General features: G+C 38.9%; 1 protein-coding gene across 5 annotated transcripts in view; it reads right to left on the bottom strand.

Annotated features, from left to right (window-relative positions):
• Nucleotides 1-2,868: 2,868 nt before the first annotated feature.
• Vmn2r17 (vomeronasal 2, receptor 17) overlaps nt 2,869-20,046 on the bottom strand; it is a 33,375-nt gene continuing 16,197 nt past the window's right edge. For 4 of the 5 annotated variants that reach the window (XM_030254650.1, XM_030254648.1, XM_030254649.1 and 1 more), the window contains one exon: nt 2,869-3,773. In XM_030254650.1, the coding sequence (XP_030110510.1) occupies nt 2,869-3,773 (905 nt within the window). Of the gene's footprint in view, nt 3,777-20,046 lie in introns of all 5 variants that reach the window. The other variant, NM_001104628.1, reaches the window with a different exon arrangement.

Here is a 20,046-nt window from a genome sequence, read left to right as displayed (position 1 = left end):
AGTCAGAGAAATGTGACAGTGGGCCCACAAAGTATGTTATATATTTTATATCTGGAATGTAGAAGATCTTTTAGGATATCTCTTGGTGCTACTAAGTTTTTAATGAAAGTAAACTTGAAAATGCAGTAGCCTAATCCAGACAGGATGACAAAGAGCACAGACACATCAGAAATAAAAGTATGAGTCACTCTTCTAGGAAAGGGGTCACAACTTGCTGAGGGGCAAGTAGAGGGGCATGGAGGAACTACAAAATGAGTACTACACAAAGGTAGTTATAAATGTCAGCTAGGGCCACATTGCCAGTTGCACAAAACAAGATTCTATCATGACTGAGTTTTAAAATTTTGTTCAGAATGCATTTATGTGGATATTTTTGTTTTGCTTCCCCAATTTCTTTGTCAGGTGATGTAATACCAATATACAGAACACAGGTGATAATCATATTGAAGACCAACATAACAGAAAAATGTTCTTTGACAGACACCACATTAATTTATAATGTATTTTCAGTTGTCCATGCCTCCTTCTTAGTGCTGGAATACTATATAAATTGAATATGTGCAGTTCTGATGAATGATAAGAAATTCTCTGTGAGTTGATGCAATCATTAGTCCTTTTTTGTTTTGATGATACCGTTTCCTTGAAATCACCCAACACCTTGACCCCTTATATTCATTGACATATTTTCCCACACAGATCCCTAAGTCTTGAGTGATATTGCTGCTCTACACAAACAGGTTGTAAGGAGGTAGTCCTGAACACAATCCTGACTTATTTAATCAGATACAGACAAGTTAAGCAGGTCCCCAACTAGAAGCCTTACCTCTGATGCCTAGAATTCAAGTTGCTGTAAAGTACACTACATGATACCAGAGGAAAAGGTAAAGGTAATAAATACCAAGTGGGACCCACATCATAAAGATCCCCCCAATTCTACATGTACACTTAAAAACAAACAATGTACCCTCTTACAGTGTTTTCCCTCATACAATGCTCAGGAAAAAGTGAAGAAGATGGTGGGAAAGAGCTTGAGAGTCAAAGGATGAGGAAGAAGGCTGTGAACATATATCTTCTCGGAATGGCATAGGTAGTCCAGGAAGTCTTACCAATACTAACCCCAAAATATGATCTGAAGAAGGAACACAACAACGAGCATACCAAACTGATTGGAAGAAAGTTTCCAAACTTTTAGACTGCATAAGCATTTACAGAAAACTGTAAATCAGGGAATGTAAGAGGTTCTCATCGCCATGGAAGGGAACAAAGATTAGTCATGTATTACCAAATAATGAGCAATAAGAATATAAACACATGCAATTTTACATGGTTTCTACAGATTTATTTCAAAATATATATGTATATACAAATACACATGGGCATTTAATAAGAATTAAATAAATAAGAGGCCATTTGCATTTTAGCATTACAGAAAGGATACAAAGGATATTTTAGAGACAGAAAATGTAAAGAAAGAACAATTAAACACTAATGTAAAAATCAAACTACAAAATAGCAGTTAAAAATAAAGCAATAAACAGTACCTTGAGAGAAAAACGACATTGAATTCAACAACAGATGATCAAAAATAATAATGTGATTTTGTATGTGTGTGTGTGTTTGTGTGTAATATTAAACTCAAATAAGATATAATAACTCTTATCCTGATAAAATTTATAATGAGACCCTTCATATAGAGTGCTTTATATGTTCACAGACTTCATTGACTTTATTGTGATAAAGGTATTGTGTATGATATTATTCTCACCACTATTTCTCACTGAATGAAACATATTCAATTCAAGATAAAATGGTGTGTTTTCATATAAAGTACAAGAGCCTTGTATCGCAGGAACAATCTGAACCCCATTGCCCTATTCATGTACTGTACTCTTCTTCTTCTTCTTCTTCTTCTTCTTCTTCTTCTTCTTCTTCTTCTTCTTCTTCTTCTTCTTCTTCTTCTTCTTCTTCTTCTGTTTTTCGAGATAGGGTTTCTCTGTATAGTCCTGGCTGTGCTGGAACTCACTCTGTAGACCAGGCTGGCCTCAAACTCAGAAATCCACCTGCCTCTTCCTCCTGAGTGCTGGCATACTGTACCCTTCTTAATATGTTACCCAATATTGTTAACATCTTCATAATACATTGTAAAGCTATTCAAAATCCTCCTCCTTTGTGATGGCCATCAACAATATGTAATGCTGCCTCTATGTTCCATACTCAACTAACATTCACTTTTGTTCCTCCTTTTCAAATTGGTTCTTTTTATTGCATCAGTAATCTATGATATTCCAAATTCCTAATTAGGCAATTTAACATTTTGCTAAAGTCTTAGTTTCTGTTGATGTAACAAAATACCATGGTCAAAAGGAACATGTGAAAGAAAGGTGTTGATTTACCTATGTACCTTGGTCACAGTCAGATAAATGAAACCAAGGCAAGAACATGGATACAAGGGCCCAATTAGAGTCCATGGAATAATGGTCATTACTGCCATCAGGTCTATGTTGTCTACAGTCCTCTTATAATTCCCAGAACAACTTGCCTAGAGGTGGCACTGTCCACAAACAGTAGGGTCATCTTATATTAATCATTAATTAAGAACATGGCTTGCACACATACACATGTCAAAATGATGTCAGTTATTCCTCACTTGCAATTCACTGTTCTCAAAGTTTAGGTTTGTGTTCTTATGAATGAAACCATTTCCCACCAAGCCTTTATCATTGGTATTTAATTAGGCTGTGCTATCCTGCTATGTTAGCACAATCTTAGTATATTACTTAATTTTTTGTATGATTTAGTAGTAATTCTGTTAAGACAAAGCAGAAAATAACATTAAGTACCATCTAACATTTTAAAACTACTGAAGTTTCAATAATGAAATTTATTTTTGTACTTCTCCCGAAAATTTGAATCTGATTTAACTAAGATAACATAACACTTTGGGACAAAGATAAACCCTAGCAATGCTGCACTAGAAGCCAAGATGGAGAAGACCTCCACAACTACCATGGCCTTTCCCCTGGTACTGTGGTAGACAGGGAGGAAGGTGATCCAGACACTGCAGAACATCAGCATGCTGAACGTTAGGAACTTGGCTTCATTGAATCTGTCAGGAAGGTTCCTAGCCAAGAAAGCTACAGTGAAGCTCCCCAGAGCCAAGGAGCCCAAGTATCCCAGGACAAAGTGGAAAGCAATGACTGAGCCTTTGTTGCAAATAAGGATGGTCTTCCCATGTTCAGATTTTGTATCTCTACCAATAAAAGGAGGAGATGTTACTAACCAGATTCCACAAAGAACAATTTGGATTAGGGTACAAATGGGAATGGCCAAGTTAGGTGCCCCTGCTACCAACATCCCTCTCACCCTTCTTCCTGGAGCAGTGAGCTTGAAAGCCATGACCACAGTTATTGTTTTGGCCAACACTGTAGAAATGGCTACTGTGAAAAATACTCCAAATGTGGTCTGCTGTAGGATGCAGGTGGCCTGGTTGGGATGTCCAATGAAGAGCAATGAGCAGAGAAAACAGAAGACTAGAGAGATGAGCAGGATATAGCTGAGAATGCGGTTATTGGCTTTCACAATGGGAGTATCCTTGTACTTCACAAAAGTGAAAAATACTAGTAGTGTGAGGGCAGAGAAGCACAGGGCCATGCAGCCTAGAGCCATCCCCAGTGGATCTTCATAAGCCAGGAATGACACAGCTCTTTGAAGGCAGTGGGTTTGCTCTAAGTTAGCATACTTATCATCTGGACACCTCACACACTGTTCCATATCTGCTGGTGAACAATCACAAACTTTTATAAGATATCACAATTATGTACTTAATAATTGAGTATGTGTATTACTCAGAGAATACCTCAAATTTATTTTGGTGTTGACCATTTATTTCATTACTTATTGCTGTAGGGACCAATGACCTAGGAATGCTCTGTATTATCCTATGCTTGGTGATAGAAAAAAACATACCATCTTAGGGAATGGAGGAGAAAAATACTTATTAGTTGTATAGGAAGGAAGCATAATTTATTTTTCAGTGAATTGTAAATAATAATATGCATGAACTCATATTATATAATTCCTTGAACCTTAAACTATCACAGATCTGTGTGGTGTGCTGACATATCTCAATGACAGCTGATGAAATGCATTATATACTTTGTTGTCTTTGAGTGTAGTTCCTTTAGTCAGTATCATCAAAAGGCACAAGAACATAAAATTACTCATGGAAATACTCTCTGCATAAAGTCATAATTCCATTATTAAAGACGTATGCATCATAGACCTCTGCATGTCCTCTTTCTTGTGGTAATATCTCTTTTCTCAACTACACACTACAAACTAGATGGCATGAATTTTATCGATATTCAAACTCATCATTCTTTCCTTAGCTAGGCTGTGATTGTTGATGAGTACTACAATATCTTTAGGTGCATTCTTGATTCTTGTTATCTTCACTCTTGTTCTAATTCTTTGACAGCAAATGTTTCATCCTTTAAAATATCTAAGCTCTTAAAATATATTTCATTAAACAAAAATTGTTGCCCTGAGTATATGGCCTTTTTCAAGGACCAAGTTGGATGATACGAGGAAAACACTGTGGACTGATCATGAAGTCAAATAATTTTGTTCAAATAATCAAGGAAGACTAAACATATGCATGGTCTCTGCTTAAAATTTATTGTTTAAAATGCTAACAGGATCCCATTGCCATCTCTCCTACCATCTTCATCACACTTGCTGAGCCTGAACCATACAAATAAGCTTCCCATTCCCCATCTTTCTTCCCTGCTTGCTGAGTCTTCTGGAACAAGCCAAGTTACTCTGAGCACCCTGCTATCCCAGGTGGACCTCCATTCTCCCCACCCCTACCTCTCCATTCACCGTCATCAGACCTGTGGGTCCTGAACCATACAGGTAAGCTTCCCTTTCTCCCACCCATCTTCCCTAATAGTTGAGTCTTTTGGAGAAAGCCAAGCTGCCTTGAGCAGCCTGATACCCCAGGCAGACTTCCATTCTCCTGCCACTTCTCTGCCCAGTATCATTAGATCTGCAATTCTTGAATCAGATGGACCTGTAGATCCTAAACCATACAGATCTGCTGATCCAGAAACATACAACCCAAGGATATCTATCAAAGGCCTGCCACACCAAGACCACAGATGTTAACTACCCCCCAATACCTACTACAACAAGAACATCCAGTGACCAAACCCATCTTGATGGCTAAAGGTCCTTGAAAGACCAGAATCAACAAAAAACCCAGGCAATATGGAACCCTGAGAGCACAGTTATCCTACATCAAGCCCAGGATATCCTAACAAAACTGAAGCACAAGAAAATGACCATAGATTAAACCTCATAAAGATGATAGATGCTTATTCCCCGGCAGTGTCTTCTCAGGCCTCAGTTGGAGAGGATGCACCAATCCTGTAGAGACTTGAGGACCCAGAGAAAGAGGAGCCTGGGAGCCAGAGGGAGAGCACCTTCTCAGAGGCAATTGGGAAAAGACATGTGATGAAGAACTGTGGGAAGGGGTAGAAGGGGTAGGACAATGTCTGGAATGTAAATAAATAAAATAATGAAAAGTAAGAAAATGTCTTCCAGTGTCTATTTACACCCAGGAGCTATGGCTATTCTACAGTACTCTGCACACAAATCCTGCCATGAGAGAGTCTCTCATGCAAGAAGCCAACAGAACTTCAAAGAGATTGGACCAGAAAAGAAATTCCTCCTCTCACATAATAATCAAAACACCAAATGCACTGAACAAAGAAATATATTAAAACCAGTAAGGGAAAAAAGTTCAAGTAACATATAAAGGCAGACCTATCTGAATTACACCAGACTTTTACCAGAGACTATGAAAGCTAGAAGATCCTGGGCAGATGTTATATAGACTCTAAGAGAACACAAGTGCTAGCCCAGGCTATAATACCCAGCAAACCCCTCAATTACCATAGATGGAGAAACCAAAATATTCCATGACAAAACTAAATTTACACAATATCTTTCCATAAATCCAGCCCTACAAAGGATAATAGAAAACTCCAACACACAGAGGAAAACTACATCCTAGAAAAAGCAAGAAATCATCTTCTTTTAAGAAACCAAAAAAGAAGATAGCCATATAAACCTAATTCCAACTCTAACAACAAAATAACAGGAAGCAACAATCATTTTTCCTTAATATTTCTTAATATCAATGGACTCAATTGCCCCTAAAAAGATTTAGACTAACAGACTGAACATGAAAACAGGACCCAACATTTTGCTACATACAGGAAATGCACTTCAGTGACAAAGACAGACAGTACCTCAGAGCAAAAAGATGGAAAATTTTTTTCCAAGCAAATGGTCCCAAGAACAAGCTGTAGTAGCTATTCTAATATAGAATAAAATCAACTTTCAACCAAAATTATCAAAAAAGATAATGAAGGACACTTCTTACTCATCAAAGGAAAAAAATCTACCAAGATGAACTCTTAATTCTGAACAACTATGTTCTAAATGCAAGGGCACCCACATTCAAAAAAGAAATTTTAATAAGCTCAAAGTACACATTGCACCTCATACAATAATAGTGGGAGACTTTAATACCCCACTCTTAGCAATGGACAGATCATGGAAACAGAAACTACACAGAGATGCAGTGAAACTAACAGAAGTTATTAACCAAATGGATTTAACAGATATCTATAAAACATTTCATCTTAAAACAAAAGAATTCTTCTTCTCCTCAGCACTTCATGGTAACTTCTCCAAAACTGATCATATAATTGGTCACAAAACAAGCCTCAACAGATACAGGAAGATTGAAATAATCCCATGCATCCTAAAATCTGGATGAAATGAATAATTTTCTAGACAGATACCAGGTACCAACATTAAATCAGGATAGGATAAACCATCTAAACAGAACCATAACCCCTAAAGAAATAGAAGCAGTCATTAATAATCTCCCAACCTCAAAAAGGCCAAGACCAGATGGGTTTAGTAGAGAATTCTATCAGACTTTCAAATAAAACCTAATACCAACACTCTTCAAACTATTCCACAAAATAGAAACAGAAGGAACACTACCCAATTTATTCTATGAAGCCACAATTGTGCTTATACCTAAACCACACAAAACCCAACAAAGAAAGAGAACTTTAGACCAAATTCCCTTATAAATATCAATGCAAAAATATCCAAAAAAATTTTGCAAAACAAATCCAAGTATACTCAAAATAATCATTTATTATGATCAAGTAAGCTTCATCCCAGAGATACAGGGATGATTCAATATACAGAAATCCATCAATGTATCCCACTACATAAACTCAAAGAAAAAAACCCACATAATAATTTCATTAAATGTTGAGAAACTATTTTTAATTAGATATTTTCTTTATTTACATTTCAAATGTTATCCCCTTTCCTAGTTTCCTCGTTGAAAATCCCCTATCCCTTCCCCCCTTGCCCTACTCCCCAACTCATCCACTCCCATTCCCAGTTCTGGCATTCTCCTATACTGGGGCATACATAGAACCTTCACAGGACCTAGGGCCTCTCCTCCCATTGATGACCAGCTAGGCTATCCTCAGCTACATATATAGCTAGAGCCACATGTCCCACCATGTGTTTTCTTTGATTGGTATTTTAATTCCAAGGAGCTCTGGGGGTACTGGTTAATTGATATTGTTGTTCCTCCTATGGGGCTTCAGACCCCTTCAGCTTCTTGGGTACTTCCTCTAGGTCCTTCATTGGGGGCCTTGTGCTCTGTCCAATGGATGATTGTGAGCATCTATTTGTGTATTTGCCAGGCACTGGCAAAGGCCCTCAGGAGACTGCTATATCAGGCTCCTGACTGAGAAAGTATTTTACAAAATCCAACACCCCTTCATGATAAAAATCTTAGAAAGATAAAGAATTCAAGGCCAGCATCTAAATATAGTAAAAGCAATATACAGCAAACCAGTAGCCAACATCAAGCTAAATGGAGAAAAACTTGAAGCAATCCCACTAAAATCAGGGACTAGGCAAGGCTGTCCACTTTCTCTCTACCTTTTCAATATAGTACTTGAAGTTCAAGCCAGAGCAATTAACAAAAGGAGGTCAAAGGGATAAAAATTGGAAAGGAAGAAGTCAAACTATCACTATTTGCAGATGATATGATAGTATACTTAAATGACCCCAAACACTCCACCAGAGAATTCTTAAATCTGATAATCAACTTTAGCACAGTTGCTGGATATAAAATTAACCCAAACAAGTCAGTAGTATTTCTCTACTCAAAGGATAAACAGGATGAGAAAAAATTAGTGAATTGACACCTTTCACAATAATCACAAATAATTTAAAATACGTGGTGTGATTATAAAAAGCAAGTGAAAGATCTTCATGATAAGAACTTCAAGTCTTTCTGCCAAGCGTGGTGGCACAGGCCTTTAATCCCAGCACTCAGGAGGCAGAGGCAGGTGGATTTCTGAGTTTGAGGCCAGCCTGGTCCTCAAAGTGAGTTCCAGGACAGCCAGGGCTATACAGAGAAACCCTGTCTTGAAAAACAAACAAACAAAAAACCAACCAACCAACCAACCAACAAACAAAACAACAACAACAAAAAAGAACTTCAAGTCTTTGAAAAAAGAAATTGAAGAAGATCTCAGAAGATGGAAAGATCTTCCATGCTTGTGGATTGGCAGGATTAATATAGTAAAAATGGTCATCTTGCTGAAAGCAATCTACAGATTCAATGCAATCCCTATCAAAATTCCAACTCAATTCATCATAGAGTTTGAAAGAGCAATTTGCAAATTCATCTGGAATAACAAAAATCTTAGGATGTCGAAAGTTATTTTCAACAATAAAAGAAATTCTGGGGGAATCATCATCCATGACCTCAAGCTGTACTACAGAGCAATAGTCATAAAAACTGCATAGTATTGGTACAGAGACAGGCAGGTAGATCAATGGAACAGAATTGAAGACCCAGAAATGAAGCCACACATCTATGGTCACCTGATTGTTGGCAAAGGAGTTAAAATCATCCAGTGGAAAAAAGACAACATTTTCAACAAATAGTGCTGGTTCAACTGGAGGTCAGCATGTAGAAGAATGAAAATTGTTCCATTCTTATCTCCTTGTGCAAAGCTCAAGTCCAAGTGGATCAAGAACCTCCACATAACACCAGATACACTGAATCTAATAGAAGAGAAAATGTGGAAGAGCCTTGAGAATATGGGCACAGGGGTAATTTCCCTGAATAGAACACCAGTGGTTTATGCTCTGAAACCAAGAATCAACAAATGGGACCTCATAAAATTGCAAAGCTTCTGTAAGGAAAAGAACACTGTCAGTACAAAATGGCAACCTTCAGATTGGGAAAAGATCTTTACCAACCCTATATCCTATCAAGGGCTAATATGCAATATATACAAAGAACCAAGAAGTTAGACTCCAGAGAACCAAATAACCCTATTAAAAATGGAGTACAGAGCTAAAGAACGAAATCTCAACTGAGGAATATAAAATGGCCGAGAAGCACCTAAAGAAATGTTCAACATCTTTAGTCATCAAAGAAATGCAAATCAAAACAACCTTGAGATTCTACCTCACACCAATCAGAATCAAAAACTAAGGTGACAACAGATTCTGAAGAGGATGTGGAAAAAGGGGAACACTCCTCCATTGTTGTTGGAATTGCAAGCTGGTAAAACCACTCTGGAAATAAGTCTTGTGGATTCTCAGAAAATTGGACATAGTATTACCTGAGTACCCAGCTATACCACTCCTGGGAATATATCCAAAAGATGCTCCAACATTTAACAAGGACACATGCTCCACTATGTTCATAGCAGCCTTATTTACAATAGCCAGAAGCTGGAAAGAACCCAGAAGTCCTTCAACAGAGGAAGGATACAGATACAGAAAACGTGGTACATTACACAGTGGAGCAGTACTCAGCTTTTTTATTTATTTTTTTATTAGATATTTTCTTCATTTACATTTCAAATTCTATCCAGAAAATCCCCTATACCCTCTCCCTGCCCTGCTCCCCAACACACCCACTCCCACTTCCTGGCCCTGGAATTCCCCTGTACTGGGGCATATAATCTTCACAAGACCAAGGGCCTCTCATCCCATTGATGGCTGACTAGGCCATCCTCTGCTACATACACAACTAGAGACACAAGCTCTGGGGGGTACTGGTTAGTTCATATCATTGTTCCTTCTATAGGGCTGCAGACTCCTTTAGATCCTTGAGTAGTTTCTCTAGCTCCTTCATTGGGGGCCCTATGTTCCATTCAATAAATGACTGTGAGCATCCACTTCTGTATTTGCCAGGCACTGGAATAGCCTCACAAGAGATAGCTATATCAGGATCTTGTCAGCAAAATCTTGCTAGTATATGCAATAGTGTCTGGGTTTAGTGGTTGTATATGTTATGGATTCCCAGATGCAGCAGTCTCTGGATGATCCTTCCTTCTGTACTCAGCTCTTAAAAACAATGACTTCATGAAATTCTTAGCAAATGGATGGAACTAGAAAATATCATCCTGAGAGACATAACCCAATCACAAAAGAAGAAACATGGTATGCACTCAGTCATAAGTGAATACCCAATATACAATTCACAGACCACATGGAGTTCAAGAAGAAGGGAGATCAAAGTTTGGATACTTTGGTCCTTCTTAGGAGGCATAACAAAATACTCACAAGAGGAGATACAGCAAAAAATTGTGGAGCAGAGACTGAGAGAAAGGCCATTCAGAGACTGCTCCACCTGGGGATCCATCCCATATACAGTTACCAAACACAGACACTACTGTGGATGCCAAGAAATGCTTGCTGACAGGTGCCTGCTATAGCTGTCTCCTGAGAGGCTCTGCCAGAACCTGACAAATACAGAGGTGGATGCTCACAGCCAACCATTGGACTAAGCTCAGGGTTCCCAATGGAGGAGTTAGAGAAAGACATGAAGGAGCTGAAGTGGTTTGCAACCTCAGGAAGAAAAACAGTGTAAACCAACCAGACTCCCCCAGAGCTCCTAGGGACTAAACCATCAACCAAAGGGTACACATGGAGCGACCCATGTTTCCAGCTGCATATATAGAAGAAGATGTCCCTGTTAAACATCAATGGAAGGAAAGGTCCTTGGTCCTGTGAAGGCTCAATGTCCTAGTGTTCCAGAAGGCCAAGACAGGGAAGCAGGAGTGGGTGGATTGATGAGGAAACAGCCTCATAGAAGCAGAGGGAGGGGGTATGAGAGAGGAGGTTTTGTAGAGGAAAACAGTAAAGGGGATAACATTTGGAATGTAAATAAATAAAACATCTAATAATTTTTTTAAAGTAAGAAAATATGTACATTTACACAATGGACTCAGCCTTTAAATACAGGATTATTAAATTTGAATACTAATTAATGGAACTAGAAGTAAAAGATCATAGAGACCATTAAAGAGATAAGGAATAAATCCCTTAAAAATACAGGAAAATACAATCTAATAGGTAGAGGTCTTTAAAGAGGAAAAAATGAATCCTTTAAAGATATATGTTAAAATACAATTAAGAGACAACCGGCCACCTTCCTGGTGAGAGCACAGGGGTCTGCCTGGCCTGAGAGGTTTCTGCCTCAGGCTCCACGGGAGCCACCTTGGTTCCGGGACTCCGCGGAGGGCAGGCTGCATGGGTGAGGGTGTGGAATACAGAGGCCAGCAGTTTCTGGGACAGGCGAGAGCCAGGGACCTTCTGAGGGGGCACCATTTTCAGCTCCAGACAACCGGACACATCCCTGGCCAAAGCAACACAGCTTCTGGGAAAGATACTGTTTTGGGCCTTCATCTTCAGCCAAGAGGAGGTCCAAACACCAGATAACTGTGCACATTCTCTGAAAGAGGAGAGCTTGCCTGCAGAGACTGCTCTGACCAATGAAACTCAGAGGAGAGAGCTAGTCTCCCACGTCTGCTGATAGAGGGTAAAAAAATCACCAGAGGAACAATCTCTAAACAAAGACAACTATAATAACTATCTCCAGAGATTGCCAGATGGTGAAAGGTAAACGTAAGAATCCTACTAACAGAAATCAGGACCACTCACCATCATCAGAACCCAGAACGCCCACTTCGCCCAGTCCAGGGCACCCTAACACACCTGAAAAGGTAGACCTGTATTTAAAAGCATATATCATGATGATGGTAGAGGACATAAAGAAGGACTTTAATAACTCACTTAAAGAAATACAGGAGAACACTGCTAAAGAGTTACAAGTCCTTAAAGAAAAACAGGAAAACACAACCAAACAGGTAGAAGTCCTTATAGAAAAACAGGAAAACACAATCAAACAGATGATGGAAACGAACAAAACCATACTAGACCTAAAAAGGGAAGTAGACACAATAATGAAAACCCAAAGGGAGGCAACACTGGAGATAGAAACCCTAGGAAAGAAATCTGGAACCATAGATGCGAGCATCAGCAACAGAATACAAGAGATGGAAGAGAGAATATCAGGTGCAGAAGATTCCATAGAGAACATCGGCACAACAATCAAAGAAAATGAAAAATGCAAAAAGATCCTAACTCAAAACATCCAGGAAATCCAGGACACAATGAGAAGACCAAACCTACGGATAATAGGAGTGGATGAGAATGAAGATTTTCAACTCAAAGGACCAGCAAACATCTTCAACAAAATTATTGAAGAAAACTTCCCAAATCTAAAGAAAGAGATGCCCATGAACATACAAGAAGCCTACAGAACTCCAAATAGACTGGACCAGAAAAGAAATTCCTCCCGACACATAATAATCAGAACAACAAATGCATTAAATAAAGATAGAATACTAAAAGCAGTAACGGAAAAAGGTCAAGTAACATATAAAGGCAAGCCTATCAGAATTACACCAGATTTTTCACCAGAGACTATGAAAGCCAGAAGAGCCTAAACAGATGTTATACAGACACTAAGAGAACAAAAATTCCAGCCCAGGCTACTATACCCAGCCAAACTCTCAATTACCATAGATGGAGAAACCAAAGTATTCCACGACAAAACTAAATTCACCCATTATCTCTTCATGAATCCAGCCCTTCAAATAATAACAGAAAAAAACAAATACAAGGACAGGAATAACGCCCTAGATAAAACAAGAAGATAATCCCTCAACAAAACTAAAAGAAGACAGCCACAAGAACAGAATGCCAACTTTAACAACAAAAATAACAGGAAGCAACAATTACTTTTCCTTAATATCTCTTAATATCAATGGTCTCAACTCCACAATAAAAAGACATAGACTAACAGACTGGTTACACAAACAAGACCCAACATTCTGCTGCTTACAGGAAACCCATCTCAGGGAAAAAGACAGACACTACCTCAGAGTGAAAAGCTGGAAAACAATTTTCCAAGCAAATGATCTGAAGAAACAAGCTGGAGTAGCCATTTTAATATCGGGTAAAATCGACTTCCAACCCAAAGTTATCAAAAAAGACAAGGAGGGACACTTCATACTCATCAAAGGTAAAATCCTCCAAGAGGAACTCACAATTCTGAATATCTATGCTCCAAATGCAAGGGCAACCACATTCATTAAAGACACTTTAGTAAAGCTCAAAGCACACATTGCACCTCACACAATAATAGTGGGAGACTTCAACACACCACTTTCATCAATGGACAGATCGTGGAAACAGAAACTAAACAGGGACACAGTGAAACTAACAGAAGTTATGAAACAAATGGACCTGACAGATGTCTACAGAACATTTTATCCTAAAACAAAAGGATATACCTTTTTCTCAGCACCTCACGGGACCTTCTCCAAAATTGACCATATAATTGGTCACAAAACAGGCCTCAACAGATATAAAAATATTGAAATTGTCCCATGTATCCTATCAGACCACCATGGCCTAAGACTGATCTTCAATAACAACATAAATAATGGAAAGCCAACATTCACGTGGAAACTGAACAACACTCTTCTCAATGATACCTTGGTCAAGGAAGGAATAAAGAAAGAAATTAAGGACTTTTTAGAGTTTAATGAAAATGAAGCCACAACGTACCCAAACCTATGGGACACAATGAAAGCATTTCTAAGAGGGAAACTCATAGCTCTGAGTGCCTCCAAGAAGAAACGGGAGAGAGCACATACTAGCAGCTTGACAACACATCTAAAAGCTCTAGAAAAAAGGAAGCAAATTCACCCAAGAGAAGTAGAAGGCAGGAAATAATCAAACTCAGGGGTGAAATCAACCAAGTGGAAACAAGAAGAACTATTCAAAGAATTAACCAAACGAGGAGTTGGTTCTTTGAGAAAATCAACAAGATAGATAAACCCTTAGCTAGACTCACTAAAGGGCACAGGGACAAAATCCTAATTAACAAAATCAGAAATGAAAAGGGAGACATAACAACAGATCCTGAAGAAATCCAAAACACCATCAGATCCTTCTACAAAAGGCTATACTCAACAAAACTGGAAAACCTGGACAAAATGGACAAATTTCTGGACAGATACCAGGTACCAAAGTTGAATCAGGATCAAGTTGACCATCTAAACAGTCCCATATCACTTAAAGAAATAGAAGCAGTTATCAATAGTCTCCCAGCCAAAAAAAGCCCAGGACCAGACGGGTTTAGTGCAGAGTTCTATCAGACCTTCAGAGAAGATCTAATTCCAGTTCTGCACAAACTATTTCACAAAATAAAAGTAGAAGGTACTCTACCAAACTCATTTTATGAAGCCACTATTACTCTGATACCTAAACCACAGAAAGACCCAACAAAGATAGAGAACTTCAGACCAATTTCCCTTATGAATATCAATGCAAAAATACTGAATAAAATTCTCTTTAACCAAATCCAAGAACATATTAAAGCAATCATCCATCCTGACCAAGTAGGTTTTATTCCAGGAATGCAGGGATGGTTTAATATACGAAAATCCATCAATGTAATCCATTATATAAACAAACTCAAAGACAAAAACCACATGATCATCTCATTAGATGCAGAAAAAGCATTTGACAAGATCCAACACCCATTCATGATAAAAGTTTTGGAAAGATCAGGAATTCAAGGCCCATAACTAAAAATGATAAAAGCAATCTACAGCAAACCAGTAGCCAACATCAAAGTAAATGGAGAGAAGCTGGAAGCAATCCCACTAAAATCAGGGACTAGACAAGGCTGCCCACTTTCTCCCTACCTTTTCAACATAGTACTTGAAGTATTAGCCAGAGCAATTCGACAACAAAAGGAGATCAAGGGGATACAAATTGGAAAAGAGGAAGTCAAAATATCACTTTTTGCAGATGATATGATAGTATTATAAGTGACCCTAAATATTCTACCAGAGAACTCCTAAACCTGATAAAGAGCTTCAGTGAAGTAGCTGGATATAAAATAAACTCAAACAAGTCAATGGCCTTTCTCTATACAAAGAATAAACAGACTGAGAAAGAAATTAGGGAAACAACACCCTTCTCAATAGTCACAAATAATATAAAATATCTTGGCGTGACTCTAACTAAGGAAGTGAAAGGTCTGTATGATAAAAACTTCAAATCTCTGAAGAAAGAAATTAAAAAAGATCTCAGAAGATGGAAAGATCTCCAATGCTCATGGATTGGCAGGATCAACATTGTAAAAATGGCTATCTTGCCAAAAGCAATCTACAGATTCAATGCAATCCCCATCAAAATTCCAACTCAATTCTTCAATGAATTAGAAGGAGCAATTTGCAAATTCATCTGGAATAACAAAAAACCTAGGATAGCAAAAAGTCTTCTCAAGGATAAAAGAACCTCTGGTGGAATCACCATGCCTGACCTAAAGCTTTACTACAAAGCAATTGTGATAAAAACTGCATGGTACTGGTATAGAGACAGACAAGTAGACCAATGGAATAGAATTGAAGACCCAGAAATGAACCCACACACCTATGGTCACTTGATCTTCGACAAGGGAGCTAAAACCATCCAGTGGAAGAGAGACACCATTTTCAACAATTGGTGCTGGCACAACTGGTTGTTATCGTGTAGAAGAATGAGAATTGATCCATACTTATCTCCTTGTACTAAGGTCAAATCTAAGTGGATCAAGGAACTTCACATAAAACCAGAGACACTGAAACTTATAGAGGAGAAAGTGGGGAAAAGCCTTGAAGATATGGGCACAGGGGAAAAATTCCTGAACAGAACAGCAATGGCTTGTACTGTAAGACCGAGAATGGACAAATGGGACCTAATGAAACTCCAAAGTTTCTGCAAGGCAAAAGACACCGTCAATAAGACAAAAAGACCACCAACAGATTGGGAAAGGATCTTTACCTATCCTAAATCAGATAGGGGACTAATATCCTACATATATAAAGAACTCAAGAAGGTGGACTTCAGAAAATCAAATAACCCCATTAAAAAATGGGGCTCAGAATTGAACAAAGAATTCTCACCTGAGGAATACCGAATGGCAGAGAAGCACCTGAAAAAATGTTCAACATCCTTAATCATCAGGGAAATGCAAATCAAAACAACCCTGTAATTCCACCTCACACCAGTCAGAATGGCTAAGATCAAAAATTCAGGTGACAGCAGATGCTGGCGTGGATGTGGAGAAAGAGGAACACTCCTCCATTGTTGGTGGGATTGCAGGCTTGTACAACCACTCTGGAAATCAGTCTGGCGGTTCCTCAGAAAATTGGACATAGTACTACCGGAGAATCCAGCAAAACCTTTCCTGGGCATATATCCGGAAGATGCCCCAACTGGTAAGAAGGACACATGCTCCACTATGTTCATAGCAGACTTATGTATTATAGCCAGAAGCTGGAAAGAACCCAGATGCCCCTCAACAGAGGAATGGATACAGAAAATGTGGTACATCTATACAATGGTGTACTACTCAGCTATTAAAAAGAATGAATTTATGAAATTCCTAGCCAAATGGATGGACCTGGAGGGCATCATCCTGAGTGATGTAACACATTCACAAAGCAACTCACACAATATGTACTCACTGATAAGTGGATATTAGCCCCAAACCTAGGATACCCAAGATATAAGATACAATTTGCTAAACACATGAAACTCAAGAAGAATGAAGACTGAAGTGTGGACACTATGCCCCTCCTCAGAATTGGGAACAAAACACCCATGGAAGGAGATACAGAGACAAAGTTTGGAGCTGAGATGAAAGGATGGACCATGTAGAGACTGCCATATTCAGGGATCTACCCCATAATCAGCATCCAAATGCTGACACCATTGCATACACTAGCAAGATTTTATTGAAAGGACCCAGATGTAGCTGTCTCTTGTGAGACTATGCCGGGGCCTAGCAAACACAGAAGTGGATGCTCACAGTCAGCTAATGGATGGATCACAGGGCTCCCAATGGAGGAGCTAGAGAAAGTAGCCAAGGAGCTAAAGGGATCTTCAACCCTATAGGTGGAACAACATTATGAACTAACCAGTACCCCTGAGCTCTTGACTCTAGCTGCATATGTATCAAAAAATGGCCTAGTCGGCCATCACTGGAAAGAGAGGCCCATTGGACACGCAGACTTTGTGTGCCCCGGTACAGGGGAACGCCAGGGCCAAAGGGGGGGAGTGGGTGGGTAGGGGAGTGGGGGTGGGTGGGTAAGGGGGACTTTTGGTATAGCATTGGAAATGTAAATGAGCTAAATACCTAATAAAAAATGGAAAAAAAATATACTTAAAAGATACTTAAAAGTATCTAGACTTTTAAGTAACTTGCAACTTAAAAAAAAACCACAAATGCCAGCCTAGACTACTATTCCAACAAAACTCTCAATCATTATAAATGGAGCAAACAAGATATTACAAGACAAATAAAATTCAAAAAATACCTACCCACAAATTGAGCTCTACAGAAAATAGGAGAAAAAACTCCAATCCCACAGGATAAGTGTTTCCAAGAAAACACAAGTAATAAGTAATTCCATAAAAGCAAATCCCAGGGAAGGACACCTAAAGACACACACACACACACACACACACACACACACACACACACACACACAAACCACCAACACCAGATCAAGAGGAAATAACAATCACTTGTTATTAATATCTTTCAAAATCATTAGTCTCAAATACCCAGTAAAAAAATAAGAGTGGATGAGAAAACAGTATCCATCATTTTGCTGCATACAAGAAAAGCCTCAGCATTAAAGATAGAAAGGGGGCTGGAAAAAAAGTTTTCCTAGTCAACGAACCTAAGAAGCAAAATGAAGTAGCCATTCTAATATCTAATAAAATAGACTTTCAACCAAAATTAATCAAAAGAGACAGACAATGTCCCTTCATACCCATCAAAGGAGAAATCTATTAAGATAATATTTCAATTATGGACATCTATGCCATGAAACACAATGCGAACAACATTTGTAAAAGAAACACTATTAAAGCTTAAACCACACATCAAAATCTACCAACTGTTAGTGGGAGACTTCAACATTCCAGTCTCACCAATCAACAGGTCATCCAGACAAGAATTAAGGAGAGAAATAATGAAACTAACAGATATTATGAATCAAACGGACCTAGCAGACATGTATAAAGTATTTCACCCAAACACAAAAGAATATACTTTCTTCTCAACATCTCATGGACCCCTTTCCAAAATTGACCATAGTCACAAAGAAAGTCTCAAAGATAACAAGAGAATTGAAACAATCCCTTGTATCTTATCAGACCACCATGGATTAAAGCTAGATTCAACAACAGCAGAAGCATCAGAAAGCCTGCCCACTTGTGGAAATTGAATAACTCTCTAACCAATGATGTCTGGATCAGTGAAGAAAAAAAAAAAGAAAGAAAGAAATTAAACTTTCTAGAATTCAATGAAAATGAAGGCACAATATACATACATTTATAGGACACAATGAAAGCAGTGTTAAGAGGATAGTTCGTAGCACTAAGTACCTTGATAAAGCACCCCGCCCCAGAGTTCCCAGGGACTTAACTACTAACCAAAGAATACACATAGAGGGACCCATGGCTCCAGCCACATATGTAGTAGAGGATGGCCTTGTTGGATGGACATCAATGAGAGGAGAGACCTTGGTCCTATGAAGGCTTGATACCCCAGTGTAGGGGAATGTCAGGCCAGTGGGGCAGGAGTAGATGCCTGGGTGGGGGAGCATCCTCATAGAAGCAGGGGGAGGGAGGATGGGATAGGGGGCTTCCTGAGGGTAAACCAGGAAAGGGAATAACATTTGAAATGGAAATAAAGAAAATTTCCAATAAAAAAAAGAACACTCTCATACCATCAATTTAAAGGTACATCTGAGAGCTCTAGAAAAACAGAAGCAAGCTGTTTGAGGAGTTGAAGGCTGAAAATAATCAAAATCAGGGATGAAATCAATCAGTTAGAAACAAAGAATCAACGAAATCAAAAGCTGGTTCTTTGGAAAAATCAACAAGATAGACAAGCCCTAGCCAAACCAAAAGATAGGAAGTACTCAAAAAAAAAAGATATGAAAAGGGATATATAACAACTGACACTGAGGAAATTCAATGAATAATTAGGTCCTCTGAGAGGCACCACCCAGCAGCTGGCTCAGATAGATACAGACACCCACAGCCATAAACAGTAGATGGAGATTGCAGACTCTTATGAAAGAGCAGGAGGGAGAATTATGGGCCTCAAGGGAGATAGGAACTCCACAGGAAGACCAACAGAGTGAACTAAACTAAATCCTAGGAGTTCTCAGAGTCAGAACCACCAACCAAAGAAAATACATGGGCCTCCCACACATATGGAGCAGATGTACAGCTTGGTTTACATGTTTTGTCCCAAACCACTGGAACAGGGGCTATCCCAAAAGCTGTTACCTCTGTGGGGAATATCTTCTACTGCCTTGTCTGGGCTCAGTAGGAAATAAAATGCCTAGCCTCACAAGTATTAAAGTACCAAGGTGGGAAGGATACCCGGGGGCCCCAATCCACTCAGAGGAAAAGGAATGGTGGAAATGGAAAAGGATTGTGATAGGGGCTGACTGGTAGGGGGGCAGCGAGCAGGATATAAATTGA

Source organism: Mus musculus, chromosome 5, assembly GCF_000001635.26.
Source record: "Mus musculus strain C57BL/6J chromosome 5, GRCm38.p6 C57BL/6J".
In the NCBI taxonomy this organism is placed as follows: domain Eukaryota; kingdom Metazoa; phylum Chordata; class Mammalia; order Rodentia; family Muridae; genus Mus; species Mus musculus.
This window is presented reverse-complemented; position numbering and strand designations above follow the sequence as displayed.